Source organism: Larus michahellis, chromosome 7 (genome assembly GCF_964199755.1).
Source record: "Larus michahellis chromosome 7, bLarMic1.1, whole genome shotgun sequence".
NCBI lineage: Eukaryota > Metazoa > Chordata > Aves > Charadriiformes > Laridae > Larus > Larus michahellis.
In genome coordinates this window covers 20,863,720-20,884,082 of record NC_133902.1, presented here as the reverse complement: position 1 = coordinate 20,884,082, position 20,363 = coordinate 20,863,720, and the positions used below count along the sequence as shown (strand labels likewise).

Below are 20,363 nucleotides of genomic sequence, written 5' to 3'. Positions count from 1 at the left end.
ACTTTTAAAAGGCAAAGTAAAATCAAGACATTAAAACCGCTTGGGATTAACACTGCTCTAAACAGTGAGTTCATACCGTCTCTGCTCCCAAATTAGACTGTTGCTTTAAGCACCGTTATATATTCTTACCACCGATATGCTATTAATATCAGACATGAACAGTTATGCCTTGCCCTGCACAACAAACAATGGGTTTTTTTCCCATTTTAAAATATTAATTCCTTTGTAATGCGGAAACTTCTAAGAGTTTTAGAGCATTCATAAAGTGTCACAAAAAAAAGGCAATATAACTAATCAGGAACAGCAAAAACGGAAACAAGATTAAGATATTGCAATTTAATTTCCGAGAAAATAATGTGCCACCAGCTGTGTAAACGTTCTTGTAGCTAAAACAAATATTCTGAAAACAAGCAGGCAGCTGATTTACACTGTAGCATGTTTCCTCAGCAGTCAAGCCTCCCAAGGAAGCTCTCAAGTTCTCTCTTAGACCGTACAAAGACTTTCAAGATAGCTATACAACAAACTGATTTGATAAGCAGGATTCTGAGCGTCTTTAATTTTTATGTTCAATTCATCAACTCTGATCTCCTACTGACACATCTAGTACTCCTGCCACGTACACTACATGCTCCCTGAACGTGAAAAATAACTAGCACAGCATGCACTATTCTTCTGACATACCAGACAAGACACACGCAGACTCCAGCAGCAGGACCCTTTGGTTTTGTCTCCTGAAGAGAGAGGCAAGGCCTACCTGCTGATTCCAGTAACAGGCACCGTGCATTCTGTAGAGTTTCCTCTTCTGGAAACTATGAAGCGGCCGTGTTCGGGCAGATGTGCTCATGTTAGCCACAGAGAGAGATCTTAGTCTTGTTCTGTCTCTTCTTCTTTTCTTGATGTGCTGATGATCAAGCAACCAGCTGCTCGAAGACGATACCTCTCTGTTGTCTGAAGCTCTGCAATTTCATGATTAATGGGGCAACAAAATACAAAATGTTAAATACACTCCATATGCACAGGCCAGGATTTCGTACACTGATTAGCATTAGCTATCTAAGAGAATTTTATTAACACTAAAATGTTTTAGCACGCTGTTTCAGAAAACCATGTGCTTTGTTTGCTTGTTGATTAATTCTGTGTTAGGTCACGAAAGGAAGTTTATTGTTCTTGTTCACCTTTCTGCTCATGAAAACAAACGTCAAGCATATAATGGCTTTTGGTTTTTCCAAATTGAAGAACTCTCTTTCTAACACTTCTAGCACCTATGAGTTTTAAGTTGCAATTAATATTTCCCGACAACTTTTTTCACTCAAGAACTGAAACTTAAGTAGAGCTTTACAAACCACTGTCCATTCAGTGTAGGGCTTGCAACTCACCGCATTTTTATCAAAGTTAGGGACTCTGCACACTTGGTTTAACCAACACAAGGCCATTAACCTTCACTTCAGGGACATGCCAATAGAGCTCTCCAACAGAGCCCAAGCCCAAGCCCAGCCTGGGGGAAGCTCTCAAGGAGGAGGGGAAGCCCAGCCTCTTTAAGACCCAGAAGCTGGCTAGACCCACATGATTTGGAAGAATGCAAGCTCAGCGCCAGTTGCAATGTGGCAGTCACAAAAAGTTTCATTTTAAAATGAAATCTCACTCTTACCTGCATTTCCCGAAGTCTATCCCTTTCAAATCCTCCTCAGTGTTACAGCATCACCCCTCCACAAGCTTACCAACACACACACTTGCCGTACTCATGCTCTTAGTAATTCAGTATGCAATCACAAAAGTTACATGACAGCATAAGGCCAAGAGCAATAGAAAACTCTATACGTACATACATAACAACCTTGGATCACTCTCACCAGCCTACCGCCTGTCTGCTAACCACAACAGGGAACACTACAAGCTAAGAATTCAAAACTTCGTCTCATTTGGGTGGGAATGACTCAATGGGAAGGGTGCACTAAGATTTTATAGGTATCCTGATTTTATTTTGTTGGTGTAACAACATCTGCCCACAATGCTGAAGGCTTGCTGCAAAAAGCACTCTAGTGTGCTTTTATTTTTACAATGCTGAAGACCTTGACTGCAACTCTAAACTGCCTGAGAAGTGCATGTTTAGGGGATATTTTGGTCTTGGTTCATAAGAGGTCATCTACCTGCACAAATGATTATTTTCTCTTAAGAACTTTGCCTGGCAAGTCACAGTCTTATTAGTAAAGTTAAAACACATAACAAAAAATGAAACTGAATTTATTACGAGGACATTTAATCAATCTTTTTTGTCAAGCAGTATGCTTCTCACGATACATTTTTATTAAATAAAAGAGCTTGTTATGAAAGTGTGATTAAACACCATCCCATGCTGTGCTGGTGTGGTAACAAGACTTTACAGGCTTGAATTTGAGCTGTCCTTCCGACACATCAGAACAATCCCAATAAGCAACACAGACTCAATGAAAAAAATGTGCTAATTAAAAGAGGGATGGTACAAAGTATTTAAAGGAACGTACTAGCATGTGCCAAGGAAAAGCCCCAAATACTGAAGCGTGACATTCTTAATGCTAACGCTGCATTTTTAAGGCTTGAGAGAGAAATGCAACGTTTAAAGTCCACGCAAAAGATTTCTTAGAATACTTTCTCCAAATTCTCAAAAACATTTTATCTGTAATTATCCACCTTGAAGTCAGATGGTGCCAAGCCCAACTTCTAGACTTCCACATACCTCCCTTTTACGTGAAAGACAACTTGGACAGGTAAATTAGAACAAAAAGCTCCTCAGTCTGGCTCCTCAACTTCTGTGATTCCTGTCTTTGTTCTGGTGGTCTGCCCCGTCTCTTCACTCTCTGCCAGCCGCTGTATTTACCCTCCTGTGCCCTGCAGCAGCGCACAGCTCCGTTTTCAGAAGAAGCAGAGATCTCAGGTCTGTGTCTTGGAGCTCCAGCACACAGCAGTATGGCTTTCCTGCCACTTGTGTAAATAGGCTTCCCAGTCAAGGTTTGAGTTATCCATTTATTTTGATCTTAATTTGAGTGGTTTTCAAAACATGATTCTACAGAAGAGTGACATGGACCATTGCGAGATGTAAAATTGATGAATTTATTGAAACCCTCTTTTCAAAGCTCATAGGTTGGCCTTCCCTGCTTTGTAGCCTAGCTAAAGAGCAGAGACCTTACTCACAGACACACATGCACAGCAAGCCAGCAGACCGGCACTACTTGTACTGAAGTAATCAACTTTTTCATTCCTGTCCCCTCCGAAGAAAGTGGTTATCGCTAGCTTAGGGAACTGCTTCTATGAACATTCACCTTCATACAAGGCGTCTGGCTAATCTTGGCATCTAGATTCAATCGAGCAAAGAAAAGCTACATAGAAAAAGGAAGTCACTAATGAAATTACACCTTGACAAATGCAAGGCTACCCACATTTAACCAACCAGGAACCGTACACGCACCACCGCTTCCTCTGGGAACAGCCAAGTAGCCAACCACACTGCAACCCCATGATTACCAACTCCAAAGCATCTCACACTTACACCTACTTTAAACATGGACTATTACATCTTTCACATCAAGAGCCTACAACTAATTTCAAGAATTTACCAAGTTAAAATTGCTATAATCCCTTTTTTTCCCCCTCTTCGAAACAAATCAATCACCTTATTTTTCATTTGATTTTTATTTCTACTTTCTCAAGTATTTAATACAGTCAGAGCAAGCTCTAGAAAGAGCAAGAGGAGAAGGAGCCAAGAAATGAAGTTAACTGTAGTATGTTATTGTCTCAATTAATTGCACACAAAACTACTACAAAAAAAATACCACAAAAAACTGAAATTCAGTCAAAAAACCAAGAAGTAGGAGGCAATGAATTTCCCTGCAGGATTCTCATGATAACCATTCTATATCATGCTTAATTACCATATTTAATGAACAGTATTTATTTGTAGACTTCAAAACACTTCACAAGAAGTGGAAAATTAATTTTAATGATTTAACTGATTTTTAAGATGACATCTAGAAAGCTCTCAAGTCTCTCAGATTCCCTTCCAACACCTAACTCACCAACTCCAGTTTAGAGCTACAGCACTGAGAAAATCTTCCAATTCTTCCCATTTTTCTTTGGGCTTTTATAGATCATAAGTAGAAAACAAACAGCCTTAGAAAGAGTGGTCCATGAGCAAACACTGTGTTGCTCATAAAATGGAAGTAAGACTGATTTTGGACAGTGCCTGATAGATCAGAAGAGAAACAGCTTGAAGTTACATCATTAGAGTCCCTCATCATGAAGTCAACTTCATAGGCTCCTAAAAACATTTTTAAAAGCAGGAACCCTTCCTCACCCGTTTCATGAAAAAGTCACAGATTCAAGACACAGCCTTCAAACAGCCTGAACTACTCTCTTCTTCCACATACCCATCTCTACTAGCAACTCCTAATTCAAGACTATTTTTATTCCAAAACTCAGAGGAATCCACTGATTTTCCCCTACATTATCTGCAAACAACTGATATGTCAGGAGTATGAATGCTACATGACAGGACCCCTTCATCCTTAAATTTAGGGCACAGTCACACAATTGCTTTGGAACAGACAGCAGTTAAATAAGCTGCGCATCCAAGCTGCTCATTATAATCTCTTTGTGGGAGGCTACAGCCTCTGCGGCAAAGATGGTGTGGCCAGCTCTTCTTGGAGCTGGGAGCCAGGGAATTACATTGTGCTGCAGACACTGCCATAAAGCCCCCAGCTCTACTAGGGAACACTTTCTTCATCCGCCTGATCTTAATTAAGACCTATGAATAACAGCAACCCCGCCATCCTCAAAAATCACGTTACCAGTATCTCTGGAGGAATAGCCTACAGGCCTAGGTCTTCTGTAAGACAGGACTGTAGTCAATTACCTTAATGCAGTTTTGAGACTAATACCGATTACAGCCTGTACTGTATTTTAAAATCTTCGAATAAAGATTAAACTACTAAGAAGCATGGAGTAGTACTGAGAAATGTTTTTCTACAATATTAATTTCAAGCTGCTACAGTCATCCTGGAAGGTATATCCATCCAGAAAAACAGACCACAAATGGAAAAATATTATCTCCAAATTCCTGAAAAAATAGCTGGAAAAGATAAATTTGGCCTTGTATTGAAGACTGATGTGCTTAAAATGAATGAAGCTGCCACAAAAACCTGACACTGACCCACGCTGAGGCACACCTGACATTGCTTATGTATTCTACTGTACTAGTGAAGTCTAGTTCGACGCTTTTCCAGAAATACAGTCACACTCGCGATGACAGAATGCATGAAGTCTGAAATAATCTGGAGTAGTGCGTTACTTACTGTATCCTTTCACTACTTCACAGCTATGTTCATCTTCCCAGTACTTCAGTGCACTTACAGTGGTTGCATACTTTTATGATGTCTTTAAGAAGAAAACAAAACCCTACTACTTTCAACCTTACAAGCAAGACTTGACTTCTCTTGAAGCTGGCAGAAAGCAGCTCTCTCTTCTTGATTTACTACTATATAGATGAAACTATCAGTTTCATCTATATAACATTACCAAAAGCTATTCTCAAAAAAATTGCTACCATGCTATCACCTACCTGAAGGAGATGCCATTGACCAGCTGTCTGTGCTTACAGGTCTTGGATGAAAGAGATGAAGAAGCTGGAGACAGACTGAGTGGAGCAATTAGGCTGCTGATGATTTCACTTAGTTGCGCACTCTGGAAAAAATAAGAAAAATAAAAAGGTAGTCAGACTTCCATTCAGACTCAAGAGCTCAAAGGTCCTGGGTTTTTGTTGTTTTCCTACTCAGGATTCCAGTCGCATACATCATGGAATAATCATATTTAGTTTCTTCTAATCAAGTGTGGCATGTTTTTCTTTCACAAGTGTTATGTTCAACTATACAAACAAACAACACCAACAAAAACACCAACAAAAAGCCAACACAACCCTGAACAACCAGCCAAGGACATTGTTGATACGTTTGAATAAGTAGTACACAAAACACATTAGTGACCGTAGAATTTTAACCAAAGGTTTTTTAAGAGGCAAAAGAAACCAGAGCACTTTACAGCTGATGTTCCAACAGCTGCAGCCCAGAGCTGCTAACTGGCTATTCAGCAAGCATTTCATCAGGGCGGGGGAAAGTCTGCTGTCTACTCATTGTACATTTTGTTCACTCCAAGTGTTTTTCTTGTTAAAAGAATCCTCTTCATTGCTCACTGTAGATTGACAAAGGTTTTTATAAAAGGAAGTGTAACTACAGGAGGACTATTGTAACTACAGACGGAATGGCTAAAATCTTCTGGTATCCTCAAAAATAGCAACAAGAAGCCCCAAGCCCACCAAACCCCAGATTTTCAGAACTGCCCCAAACCAAATGCAGCTAATTTGTTAAGACTAAGAATTACTCCTTATAAAGCAATGAATTGTGGACTGACTCCAGATAACATTTCACAATGATTTTTTTGTTTTAAATGTCAAACCTTAAAGGCTATTCTGACAATAAACATAGCTTTCTTAGAGGAAACTGTGTGCTGCACGCTAACCAGAAATTAAATGTATCTGAAATAGCATACTTTTTTTGGTAAACTTTTACATTATTTTGTAGGATTTTCATTCAGAACTGAGATTGTTTAAAACAAAAATTGCTAAAGGTTACCCAGTAAGTTTTGGTCACATTTTGAGGCACTACCATTTATGCAGAAAGAGGCAGAAAAAGTATTTTCCATTTTATTACAACTCATGTCTTTTCTGTTCATGTTTAAGTGATGCAGTCAGTTAAAAATTTCTTGTCAGAATAAAATATTCAGGGATAGATATTAAAGCACAGAAATAGAAAGCAAATTATAAAGGGTCCGGACAAAGCAAACAAGATGCCAGATAGATTTAAAAATCTCAAGAGAATTCAGTCTGTAAGGAGCAAAGTCTCTACTGAATATAAAAGGATCGAAACAATGGCAGACTTCCAAATTGCAAGGAAAAACATACATGTTTTTAAAACGTTGCATAGCTGTGAAAAGGACTTGAAAACAGTATTAATAAAAATTGCCCGGCTCAGTCACTTTGTATTATGAATTTTTTTTGTTCACAAGTAAAATTATTTATTTTTAACTAATAAATACTTTAACAAAAGACTGAAGAAATCTATGGGAATATCTGGGGATGTATGTCAGCCTACAGCATCGCTGCTCCTGACATCAAACAAGAAGAAACTCAGTCCTCCAGAGTTAAGGTTGATTTACAGAACTGATAGTCAAAAAGCAAATCAAACCACAAAGCTTTTTGTGGTGTAAAGGGAAGAAATCTGATGTAATCTGTGAGATGCATTAAATGAAGAACTCCTTTACTTCCAAGTAATTTTTAGATCACCAAAGTTGGTGGACCTCTGTTTGTAGCTACTTAGGGACCAGGAAACACACTACTATTACTTTAATTGTCAAATTCTCACTGAAAAGTGCATTTAATTCCCCAAATAACCACTTAAAGAGGGGATATTCACCACATTCTAAAAATGCTCTTCAGTTTACCTTGTGCAATTGCCAGCACTGCGTATATAAGTTTCCTGTTTCATTGCTTCCTCACTCCTGTCTGTTGTGGATAAGATCTATCAAACAGGGGAAGCATTTTAAGAACAGGAAAGTATGACTATCAAATAAGAAAAATTGGCACAGAGATTCAGGAACAGGCATTAGTATCTAAACCTACTCTTACCCCATTTAAAACACGTCTATATGACCAGGAATTTATGTACAGCAGCAGAGCAACATATTAATGCACTATACTGGCTTTGTCAGGTTTGCTTTACGCTAACTGCATAAATTCATTCTGAAAACAAATTTCCTGTATCTCCTTCAGCAATGTGATCCTGCCACATTTTTTATGTACTTTCTAGTAAAAGAAAGCCCTACTGGAGTCTATATCGTATTTCCTGGAATTAACCTTGGAAATGACTGTTTTGAACACCGTGAACTGAAACTCAGCTCACAGCTACGCCTACGCTATGGCACTTAAGTACCTGGAATTCCTCAGCTCTGAACTGGAGGCCTATGATGCTTGAAAAGGCAGGCCAACAATTATATTCTGTTGGGGCTTTTTTTTTTTTTGTTTTCTTTCAAGTGCAACATACCTCCGTGCTCAGCTGAACTCTTTCATCTCACATAAGTATTTCCTGAAACAAACTGTGGCAACTCCACATCGAGCCTAACTAGAAAGGACAGGCAGGTTTGTGGATAGCTATTAGAAGTTGTTATGCGGCCGCTTTGATGGAAACAAAGCGGTAATGCAGACACGTCAGAAATAAAAGGTTAATTTGTAACCTGGTGTACAATGTAGTTATTTAAGCCCTTCAGTTCCTCAGCACCCACTCTCGGGACTGTGAAATATCTTCCTTTTTGGAAGTCATCACCATGGAACCTGCCCTACTTCTGAAGCAAATCATTTGGCTCCATTGACCGTTCAGTTCTCATTTTACTTTACCTGTTTTTCTATGTTTCGTAAAAGCAGGGTAGGACTGCTGGGTGACATTTCAAAGTCATGCTCCGGCAAAGAATCCTGTCTTTCAATGGCAGCTTGCGAATTCCCTGTAGCGTTTAATAAAGCTTCTTGGTCTGTCAATTGTGTTTGCTTCTTCAAAATGTCTTTTGGAAATGGGAATTCTTCTAAGATCACCATCCCCTAGACAACAGCAATTGAACACAGTTGGTTGACAATGGATTTACCCTCCTAAATCATTTTTAAGGGGCAGTAGAACCTGGCACGTCCCCCTTAAATCCTCCCAGTAACTCTCTGAACCTCTGAACTAGATTTTAAATACACTTAACAGCTAAAATATTGAAATAGTAGGTATCTTCATTAATGAAAAGCTGTACCATTTATGCTACTCCTTATAACTGCAATCACTCTAGTGTTATACCACTGCTAAAACATCTGTGCCAAAATTCAAATCAGAAATTCATACTTATTAGAGCAACTATACGATCATTTGCCTGTTGATTTAAGAAGAGATTTTTCTGTAAGAAACAACCACCCTTTGATTTGAAGTTGGTTATAGTCTTTGCAGCCAAGAAATTTTGCAGAGGAATTAGAAAGTGCTCTATTTTTCTTATTCCTATCCATGTTCTAAGCAAAACATGAAGGTTGTTATTTTTTATGTAGCAGAGATGTATACAATTCAAAACAAAAGCATTTTACAATTTAATAATTTTTTAAGGTGAGCATTTTTAGAGTTTTGTAATTACAGAGGTAACTATCCTAAATATTCTAGCAATCTGACTGCTTTTCAAGACAATCTGCACAAATGTGGTATCAGATGTGGTCTATCATCGAAAATGCCACTTAATAAGATAAATATAGCTTTATATGGTAGGGAAGTAACAGTTTCATAAACAGAATTAGGAGAAGAATACCCCCATTGCATTTTCCACATGACAGATTAGAAAAATAGAAGTGTGTCAAATACAATCCTAGGTAACATCTCAGTTACAGTTAAAAACAGTTCCTCAAATAGTCTCTTAATTTGTCATTATCTTGATCGAATAAATTTAACACTCAGAAAAGGCTATCAAACCTCTGCAGGCTTTTTCCAAAGAAAAAGGGAAAGAACTTACTTGCTTTTAAGTACTGACTGTTACTCAAATATCAAGCAGATACTGGAAAAATGGGACCATTCAATTACACTGCTTCTAATTTCTCTTTCTAGTAAGAATATCCCACTAAAAACAATAAAGATTATCATTATGTGAACACAAGGAACACCTATATTATTTCTTTTTACTATATTATTTCTTTTACTCATACCTTGACTCCTTCCTCAGCAGCAACTTGTCCTAACCCACGAAAGCAAGTCTCAAAGAGACTCCAAAGGGGGGACTGGGAGAAAACGTGACATTGTCCTGCTCTCACTGTGTCTCTAACTTATTCCCTGTTTGAGTTTTAAATTCAAAACTGAGAACAAAGATATTCTCCAAAACCAGATGTAGATGCTTGAAAACTTGCTTTAGTGCCCAAAAAGGGCACAGAGATTCTGAATTTCCATCAAGTCAACCCTAGATTTTCCGCGTTCCTTATCAGGTAGTAGCCCATCATCTGTGCTTTTCCATTTACAGCAGATGGAAACAAATCCAGACAGGATCACACTACACTGCGTAGACCAACAGTAGTTAAAACTAGGCAGTACGTTCAAGGAAATTCAAGTATAGATCTAATTTTTATGTGCCACAACAGGTGGAAAAGCTAGCTCAACAGCCTTAGGCTCTTTTAGAATTTAGAATCTTTAGATCTCTTTAGTAAATGAATCATAGGTCATGACAACAGAGCGAGCGAAGAAAATAACTCGCTAAAGTCTAAACCACAAATTCTGAAGATGGAGGAAGGCACACAGGAAAAGCAGTGAAAAGAGGGGGATGCAACCCCCACTTTCACTGGAATTTTATTAAGTTGAGAATCCTGTTGACCAAGCACGGAAAGAGGGAAGCAGAAAAGGAAGGAGAACATTGACAGACTGTACGAAAAGGGAGAGGTGGAACACACACAGAAGAAAAGAGGAAGACTAAAGAATTAAAAGATTAATAATGACTTATGAGGAATTATAAATTAAATGGGTTACAACCAGTAGGCTTTGGCAATGAACTCTCTCCCCCCGCCTTAACGGAATTGTTTTGTTTTGCAGATAGACTTTTTTCCAAATGAAAAGACACTCAGAGATCCAGAGCTGCTACTTCTGTGTGCACAGGGAAGAGACAGAGAAGACACAATGCACATTACAGAAGGCCAGGAAACTGCCCACAAATTAACCATCTCCCTTCCTATTGCGTTATGGTGCTAAAGGAGTGGCATTTTGCTTGAAATCATTGTTCACTGGCTATGAATCACATTTTTTTCCACTCAAAACACATAAAAATCACTGTGAAACCATTAAACACAGCACACACATTCTAATGATATTGTGTAACTACTCTGGAGCCACTAAATGAAAACAAAGAGCTCTTCTATCAGCCCACGTGTCCTTCCGTAGCTGCTGCGCTGGTGTACTACAAATACATAGGCAAAAAAATCACAGACGAAGAAATATGTGTCTACCTTCACTACGGGACACAATGCCAAATACTGAATACCACAGCTGGTAAAAGGGGCATGAAGTTTGCAAAAAGGAATGTCACTAAAGATCTCTACCAGGAAGACCACTAGGCTCCAAGCCAACATACCACCTAATGCAAAGAAAATACATGACTAAAAGAATGTTCTTTCTCTCATTTATTTATTTCTCCATCTTCTGCAGCTCATGAGACCTATGTCACCTTTAAGACTGATAGCTTTTGGGTGTAACAGTGTGCATGTACCTGGTATTTAGGACAACATTAAAATATGAGCATTCTCACCCTTCACCAAAATACAAAATCTCCTTTCATTTCTGTGGGTAGAGACAGAGCAGACCCTCAAACAAAGGCTCTTCAATTACTGGGGAAAAGTTGTGAGCAGAAGAGACGAAGCTGGATATGAAAAGAAAGGCTTTGAGGGTAAAAGGAGAAGAGGGAATAATTTTTCTTTACGTGATCACAGGGAAATGCTCTCTGGGGTGATTTCCCTCTCCTTTTAAACTCCCTCCAAGTCTCACATTCAGCCACACAAAGTCTAAAGCATCTTCTGGCTCCTCTCCATCTGTGCTTATCTGACCCCAGCACAGATCAGACAGCCTACAAGACGCTCATCAATGGAGAGCCAAAGAGCTCTCCTCTAAAACCCCTCACTATCGCACCACCAGAATTATCACAGGTTTTGGCTTCTTGCACATGAGAATGACCTGCGGAACCCATTAAATTGACAGATAGAGTATTCATGTTTTAGGAATGTGACTTTCCCACTGTCTAGCCAGTTTGATTTACAAAAACTAGTACATGAGTTACACACATTGGAATTTTAGTAATAATTAATCCTTGACCTGTTCAAAGCACTGTACAAACATTAACTAACTAATCCTCGGAATAAACGTGCACTGTAAATAACAAAAAAACCCACTCTGAAACCCCACAACACAAAAGCGAACAACCAACCACCCCACCTGAAAACCAAATCGTGCCTCTTCTGATGAGGGAAAAAACTAGTGTGATAAATGCAGTACCTTGTGCCGGGCCCCTGGAAGTCACTAACAAAGTCACTAACTGTAACAGATAGGAAGGTAAGAGTTCCTGACTCCCAGTCCTGTACTGGTGCCTCTAGGGTACAATACTTTTTAGCTCCTGATGTCCTTCTCATTACCTTTGCATGTGATAGCCTGTGCAGATGCAAGAACTCTAGGGCAAAACAAACAACAACAACAACAACAAGGAACCAAATAAATATTACAAGAAACACTGTCAAAAGATTATTTGAAAAGCCCATTTATGAGCTTACAGACAATACCTTGGTGGCACGTATCTGCCTGTGAAGGTCAGTTAGTTGTTGGATTTTGTATTCTAGTTCTGAAATCTGGGCCTGAAGCCATGTCCAACGGCTGCCAATTCTAGCTCTGTCTGCAAGCCACTTCCATTCAGAAGTATAGCTGCTGTGAAGACAAAATGCTGGTTAGTCCAAAAATAAAGATAACCACATTTGCACAAGAACATTTTTGACAGCTGCTCTGCCTCATGTTGCAAGCATCTCAGTTGCTTTCAGAAGATATCTGATTATACCCATCCAGTTTCACATCAGCTTATTTCTGTAACTACAGAACTTGCCCAAACCAGTACAATCGATGTTCACTGGCTATTCCCAGGCTAAGCTAGCGTTCTGTTCTGTGTAACAAAGCCCAGAGCTGGAGAAACTACCAAACTCTATCAGTTAATGCACATTACAGATTTGTAAAGAATTCCAGTAACTTCACCAGCAAGAAACCAAGTTCTTACTCCACACTTCCTCCCACAAGCTTCCATGAATATCGTTTGCTAACAATTGGAATCTAATAAAACACCATCCAGCAATGACCAGCTAGATATCAAATCAGTGCCCAAAAAGACAACTAAGTAGTTTAGATTTCTTTTACTCAAGCTATTTTATAAATATAGTTGTGTCAGTATAGTATAGTTACTATGTATCTTACTGCTGTTTACAAACAGGCGTATTTTGTAACACAAAAGATATGCCTCCCAGTACAGGACATTGTGATTAACTTAACTTTATAATGCTGAACTCATCACTGCTATCAGCAAACTTTACTCGATCTATATATTAAATAAATGAATGACATAACAGTACCACTCAACAAATAATATCCAGTAAATTTAAGCAACAGAGACGACACAATGCAGTATTTATGCAACTTCCACTAGTATACTACCATTAACTGAGCTTATTTGTTTAAAGAAAGGACTGCTGTTTTTTTCCCACTAAAGTTGTACAGGAGTTTGCCACAGGTAGCTTAAAAGAACTGTAAAAAAATCAAAATTCGTCTGGAAAATAAGTGCTTTTACTTAAGTTATTGGGATAACTACTGGATCTAAATCCTGGATGACACTGTATGTAGGTTCTGCACAGGCAGAATATGTGATCCTCTGTTCCCCAGTCCGTGAAGAGTACTGAAGCATCACAAAAGAGATAAGAAAAAGCAAATGCCAGCGAGTCGGCATAGGAACATCACACAAGTACAACTGTTTTCACGCAGAATTTTGTGTCAACTACCTCAACAATGAAAGAAAGGTAATACATCACCCTGCAGAAGATGCTAGACGTTTCCTGGCATGAGCGGAGAATCACCTAATTTGAGAATCCTAATATTTTCAGGGCAAAAATTATAAAATGTAACTCAAAATCTCAGAACTTTCAGTCTACTTTAGCTACCATAAGTAGTATGAATAGATGCAGTCTCCGATAGGTTACCTCTAAAATACTTAATTTCACCCCTTTTTAACATAAATTGTCTGCCCACCTAATTTACACCCAGCTTAAACTCTCTCCTACACAGATAAAATGAACATTAGAAATTATGAGATTGAAATGTCCTGTTTCAATCCAGATTCTATGTGCAAGCAAATAAAGTGAACTACCATCAAAACGAAACTCAAAGAATTCTACAAACATGTACCATAATAAATTGTTCACATTTTATATATTCTATTAGTGATTTTGTGCTAGGAAAAGAGACATATGAAGTAATCTTGTGAATATCCTTTTTTCTGACAACCCCTTCTTATTTCTCGTTGTTTTCCCATTCTCACCAGCACATAGTAAGTAGCCCTGGTTACTTAGGCTTTAACCAGGTCATCCTGCCAAGAACTTCTGTGGGATTGAAGCACTTTTTGCACATTTGTGCTTCTGGAAGTCATAAAATGCAGTTTGCGGGAAAAAGGAGGGATCCAAATTCCTAGTTGGCCCAAGTCAGAGTTCCAATAAATAATGTGCTCACACGTTTGTGGTGGCTGGAATAGTTAGAATTTGTCTCAGGACGCTGTGACAGCAAAAAGCTAATCCTAAACAAGAGAAGCTTAATGAGGCTGTAACAAAAACCTTAGTCAATAATTTTAACAAAAAAAAGGTAAATAGGAACAAAGAGGATAACTGAGAAAAACCCAACAGCAGTGTTCAGGTGCTTACTTCTATTGCTTTCTCAAAAGCCAACCAACTAACCAACCCACCCACCCCCCAAACCAGGACATTATAACAAGAAAGCCCAGGTGAAAGAAAATAAATCACACTGACAGAATTGCCTGCTAAGCTAGATGCTACTTTGGGGAGAAAGGTGAGCTATCCTCAGACAGACCAAGGAGGAGGGGGAAGCAAATGAGAAAAAAAATATACATACACTATATGAAATCAGCACAGCAGTAAGGGAATGCATAATCAATACCAAACCACAGCAGGTAACAGAAGAACAGTTAAATATTGTAACCTTAAGACAAACAAATCATGTCTTATATATATTACTGCCACATATTAAAAAAAAAAAATCCTCTGCAAAGTTACAAGTTATTGTCTCAAAAACATCTGCATTTTTTTTTACTTAAACACAATATTAAATCTTGAATTAATTCCATTCACTGTTAAATATATTATGTATATTTTTGCTTCATTTTAAAATACTATGCAAGTATTTCTTAAGGCTTTAAAGCATACTACATAATTAAACTAACGGGATTTAATGACACTGTAATAATGATGTCCTTAGGCTCCTCTATAACGAAGAGTTTCCACTGAACGAAGCACAAACATTTTAAGCTCAGGCCAAAGGAAGCAATTTTAGCTTCTCTCTCCTGTCCGCCGAGGCTGCCCAACGCTGCATGAGCACTGGGGCAGCTGCACGGCGACATGGATTTGAGAGCTGCTCATGGTCATTTTAACTTTGGATGCAGGCAAATGAAACCAGGTAACGGCTAGCTCCCTTCCCCAGGGCTGATGCCTTGCAGGCAGCCAGCCACACAGGAAGGGCAGGAAGCTCACGGCGAGCATGAGCTCGCATCTACAGGATCCGAGGCGAGAGCACTGCTAAATTCCATTCCCATATCTGTCACCCGTATTTGTTTGATCTTGCATTATTTATTTACCATTTTTGCCTCTAAGTCTATTTCACTACAAATGCTTTAGTAAACCTCGTAACTCCTCAGAGGAATATTAAAATCACTATAAGCTATCCTCACACTCCTAAAGCGAGCTGCATGCAAGTAGTATGGTCACTCAAGTGCAAATGATAACCTACTATTGCCATTAAAAATAAACAAATTAAAAAAATCTGTAAATCTGTTCCTGGGATGTTAGAGAGTACAGCATAACATTCACTCAGTAAAGAAAGCTGTTTCAAAGAGGCACCAGTGAGTTCATCAATTCTGCAAATTCAGAGAAGAAAAAACAAAACAAAACGAAAAAACACAACGGGTTACAAAAATAACCAGGCCTGTTGCTGAAGGAGGAAGTCAGAGCAGGTGCTAACGTAGAAGCTCCTGCTCTGGTTCTCTGTTGGGAACGAGACAAGAAAGTAGAAAAAAAATGTTTCTGTCTGTCCCGCTTCCTGTGTGCTCCTTTTGCAAAGCATCTTTACTTGGTTTCTGTGCTTTTGACTCTAACATCATACATCCTCCACAGGAATTTCAAATCCGTTCTTCTACTGGCAACTCAATATAAACCACATCACATTTGCAAAAGTTTCTAATCTTCAGTACCATAGTATGGTGAAATATGAAACTTACACATAAACTTACTGCTCTTGAGAGGACTCTTCAATCTGCAGATAATCTCCTGCACTCATCCAGGACTATTAGAATTGGAAGAGAACAGAGCAATACTGATTTTGTATGAATAAAACATCTCATTTAAATTTCCCTGGAAAAACATGCTGGAATTGCATCAGAGGCAAAATTTGTGAGATACTGGCTTGCATTTCCTCTGTTCTGATTGAACTGCAGGAGGCCAATCCTGCACAACTTGCATGAGAAGAAAGAAGGAAATGCTGAAGAACAAACAAGGCACAAGGAGCACAGTCAAAGTATGATCAAAAATATAACTGGGAAGCAGATGTTGGGGCTGTACTGTGTCACCCCAAAGGATGGGAAAAAATTCAGCTGGGGATCGTCAGCACCAGCAGAGGCAGTATAAGCATTTCATCAAAGCTACTTTTTTTTGCTGATACCAAAGAGGCAAGTGAAGAGAACTAAATAATATACTGCTATTACAGTCAGTACCATTGCTTGAACTGAAAGAGGTTTTAGTCATGGTCTGTGGACAGAATATACAGAGAAACCACTCAGCACTCTCACCTTCTCCAAAAGTAAAAAAAGAATTGAGAACAAACCATGCTTTTATGTAACCAAACCAACATCAGAGAATGCTACACACTATAAGAAGTATTTCCAGGACCTCCATTATGTTGCGGGTGAGATTTATGTTTTCCCAATAGCTAAGATCAGTCCACCCCCAAAAATAAAACCAGGCAACCTAACTGAGTGCAAAGGGCAACTGCTAACCAAGATAAAATTGCTGTGCTAGACACACTGTTGTTTGGGTTTGTGCATGGGTGGGGTTTTTTGTTTACAAGAGAGCAGAAGAGGTGGAATTTAAACCTTTTAGGCATATTTTCTTTTTATAAGCAAACAAAACAAGAAGCCTGAAAAACAATTCATAAATAATGACGGAGAAACACAGTGGTTTTAAAAGTGCACAGAAAATACAGAATGTGGGATTGACAGCAAGTCTCCAGGAAGGTTGATTCAAATGGGCATGGTGATCACAGGAAAGACTGTTTTAGAGCATGCAGCCCTGTGCCCAAGGCAAGATTCTCCACAAGTACCTTAAATTCTGAAAACTAAAAGGAAACTGAGGCCTTTTTAACTCCCAGTGAGAACAAGTAACATGCCCCTACTATGACACATCTGCAGAGACAATAACAGGATGCTTCCTACTGAACAGGAAAGGAGGATGCTTGCAACAGACCCACGTTAAAACTCCAAAAGGCAGGTTTGCCAACCCAAAACAGCCTCTTTCCAAAGGTTTGTTTCAAAGAACACCAACGTTTTCAAGTTACAACACCCTTAAACACAAACAAGCCAGAGAGCAAGGCACCCACATGGTGTAGGTGGGAAAAACTCCAATTCCAAAATTCTGCATTAAACCTAAAAACGGCAGTTGTTCCTGACATCCCCTCACACTTACATTTCCACTCAGTTTCCTAACACAGTGTATTTTGCTCTTTCTGCCAGGCCAGGTCCCCTTCAGTTTAATCCACATTGTTCTGGCATCCAGTTTTCAGATAATTTAGTCCTGAAGTGACCCTGTGATCCTGACATCTACCATCCCTGCTCGTTCATGTCCTCCTCTCCCCGGGAACTCCTGGGCTACCAGAAACCTATTGCCAGTCATGCGACAGCATAAGCAAGCAGCAGCTCATAAACTACAGACTGATTACCCTCAGGATAAAGAGTTAATCCCCTTCCTTGGTGGGAGTCACTGAAAACAATGGCAAAAGTTTATCATTTTGATGAAGGACTCGAGTCCGGAAACTGAAAAGGAAAAAATCAGAAAGTTCTCCAGATCCTTAAATCCCATCCAGACATTGTATGACTCACAATGAAATTCAAGAGACTTAACACACTGGAAAAAAAGTCACACATCCCCCAATTCTCTTGGGAAACTCCTCAGTTGTACAAAAATACAAAAGAGTTCATATTCACCACACATTCACCACTCCATCACAAATACTCAACAGGCACTAGTATGGTGGGGATCCCACAGGACCAGAGCTGCAAGCCTGCGAACTTCCTGAGCTGCCCCTAATTTTACACCAGCACTACAGTCATTTTTCCTGTGACTGCACATGGTAATGCTTAAAACACAGCTGGCCTGAACACAAGCCTTTTCTTGCAAGCCATTAAGGTGAGTGCAAGGCTTCTGACACCTTCTGTCAACACGCTGGTGAAATTCAACATGTCCGTTTTTCTTCTCTCTGCAGACACTGACGGTAAATAAGAGATCAGCTATAAAAACTAGATCGCATCATATAAAACATTGAAATTAGGTGAATTCAGATATGTAGTGCACATATTTTACATCATCTTATCTAGATTTTACTCATGAGATAAAAATGCCCACTCCCAACAAAAACTTCCAAGACTTGTAATGGCTGAACAAACAAGTCCAACTATGAAATGACCCGTAAATGCTTTCTCAAGGACTAATTCTTCCAGCACACCTACTTAATGTTTGTTTTCAGAATGAACTAACTTCAGCTACTGTTGAAGTATTAATTCCCCTGGACCAGTTAACAGTTAAAGCCATAACAACCACATAATTAAAAAAATAGAGAACACTGTTTTACGAACTCAATCTTTTCTATGCATTCCAGAGTGCAAACAAGATGAAAACAAACTGCAACAAATATCATCCTCTGGTATCACATCCGATCAACACTACACAACAAAACACTATTTACTCTGACAGTTAACTATCAGCCTTTCCGCAGATCACCCAGGAGCGCTTGCCGCAGACTGGCTGCAGAGAGCAATATGCTGCTTGTTTTGTGACAACTAGCACTAAACCAAGCTGTGCCCCCAAAAAACCGCAAACCAATCAATTACGGGAAGTTCTCTGGTACTCAAAATTATACTGCAGTCTCTGCGAAGAGCTGCAATCAGCTCATTCTTCTGGAGTCTGTGGGGTTGCTATCTTTGGTGTTTAGCAGAAATTCTTACCTGGCAGAGATTTTCCTCTGCAACACTACACGGCTTCAGAACAGATGGGTTACAGTTCTCCCTATCACCTACAGACATTGGCAACTGCTTATCACAACTTCTGGCACCCACGCCTGGTCCCACCATCTCTGACATACTGTTGCCATTTAATACTTTCAGAATTGCATCCAATAACATATGTTGATACTAACACATAATACATATCTTCCCAACCCAAAAAACTTTATCCAGCTGAACATTTCTGCTAAGCCATCAGGCCTGAGGAATTTATGCAGTAGCACCTGAAATTACCAATCATAACTGTGATTTTCCCTTGAAGACAAAATTCATGGTACAGAACTAGACTGAGGGAAAAAAATAAGTAGCAACAGAATAAGATTTTTACATCTTCCACAAGTAAGTTTAGAAGGGACAGTGGGAAGGGGAGAAAAGGAAAATCAATATTCAGGAATAAAAATGCTGTAGAAGAAAACCAAAAATATAAAAAGGGAAAGCCTTTGTGCTTGGATACCCTAGCAAAGGAGAAATTTTGTCAGACTTTCATATTGGAGCTCTATATGCTCCCTCATCTGAGAAATCACATCTTCCAAACCGATGAGATGCCGCAGCCAGTACTTGCCTGCTACAGGGTTCCTGCAAAGAATCACACTACTACTATCAGGTTTTATATTAGAAACTAAATTGTTATACTAGCACTGAACTGTTAACTCAATTATGGTCTCAACAAAAGAAATTAAAAATTCAGCTTCTTAAAGCAGCGTTAACTGTTACAGTACTGAACTTCTCCAACAGCTGGCTTCACAACATGGTAGGTGCTTTTCATCTTCAATTCCGTTTACGTAATTCTTTAGAGCTGTTAATGATAAAAGGCCAAATCGGTCGGTGCAGGTGGGGTCAGTTAGAATATTAACTGCCCAAGAAGTGAAAACCTGTGAAAGGTAAACCACCAGCACTATTTCCTCTTTTAGTAAAATAAATTTAAAAAATACACTGCAAAATGCGTATCTGCTAATGTCTTTTGTTAAAAATATTTTAAAATTAATTTTTCAGATTCCATTGGCCCCCCCAGCACCCCAGCTTCTTCCACTAAGCCTCAGGATGCTGTAGGTCAGACCAACACGGAACCGAGAAGCAGGTAATGCTAACATGCAAAGAAAGAAACTTCAGGAGCGCCAGGGCTGCCTGGAAACAAGCTTCTTTTCCTGCCTTTGAAATGGCACAAC

General features: G+C 39.1%; 1 protein-coding gene across 11 annotated transcripts in view; it reads right to left on the bottom strand.

Moving 5' to 3' along the window:
• KANSL1L (KAT8 regulatory NSL complex subunit 1 like) overlaps nucleotides 1-20,363 on the bottom strand; it is a 65,668-nt gene that overhangs the window by 29,703 nt on the left and 15,602 nt on the right. For 4 of the 11 annotated variants that reach the window (XM_074595132.1, XM_074595123.1, XM_074595122.1 and 1 more), the window contains exons 4-7: nucleotides 12,395-12,536; nucleotides 8,474-8,671; nucleotides 5,591-5,712; nucleotides 755-956 (exon numbers count right to left, since the gene is read on the bottom strand). In XM_074595132.1, coding sequence (XP_074451233.1) covers nucleotides 755-956; nucleotides 5,591-5,712; nucleotides 8,474-8,671; nucleotides 12,395-12,536 — 664 coding nt within the window. The remainder of the gene's footprint in view (nucleotides 1-754; nucleotides 957-5,590; nucleotides 5,713-8,473; nucleotides 8,672-12,394; nucleotides 12,537-20,363) is intronic. The other 7 variants (XM_074595127.1, XM_074595126.1, XM_074595130.1 and 4 more) reach the window with 3 other exon arrangements.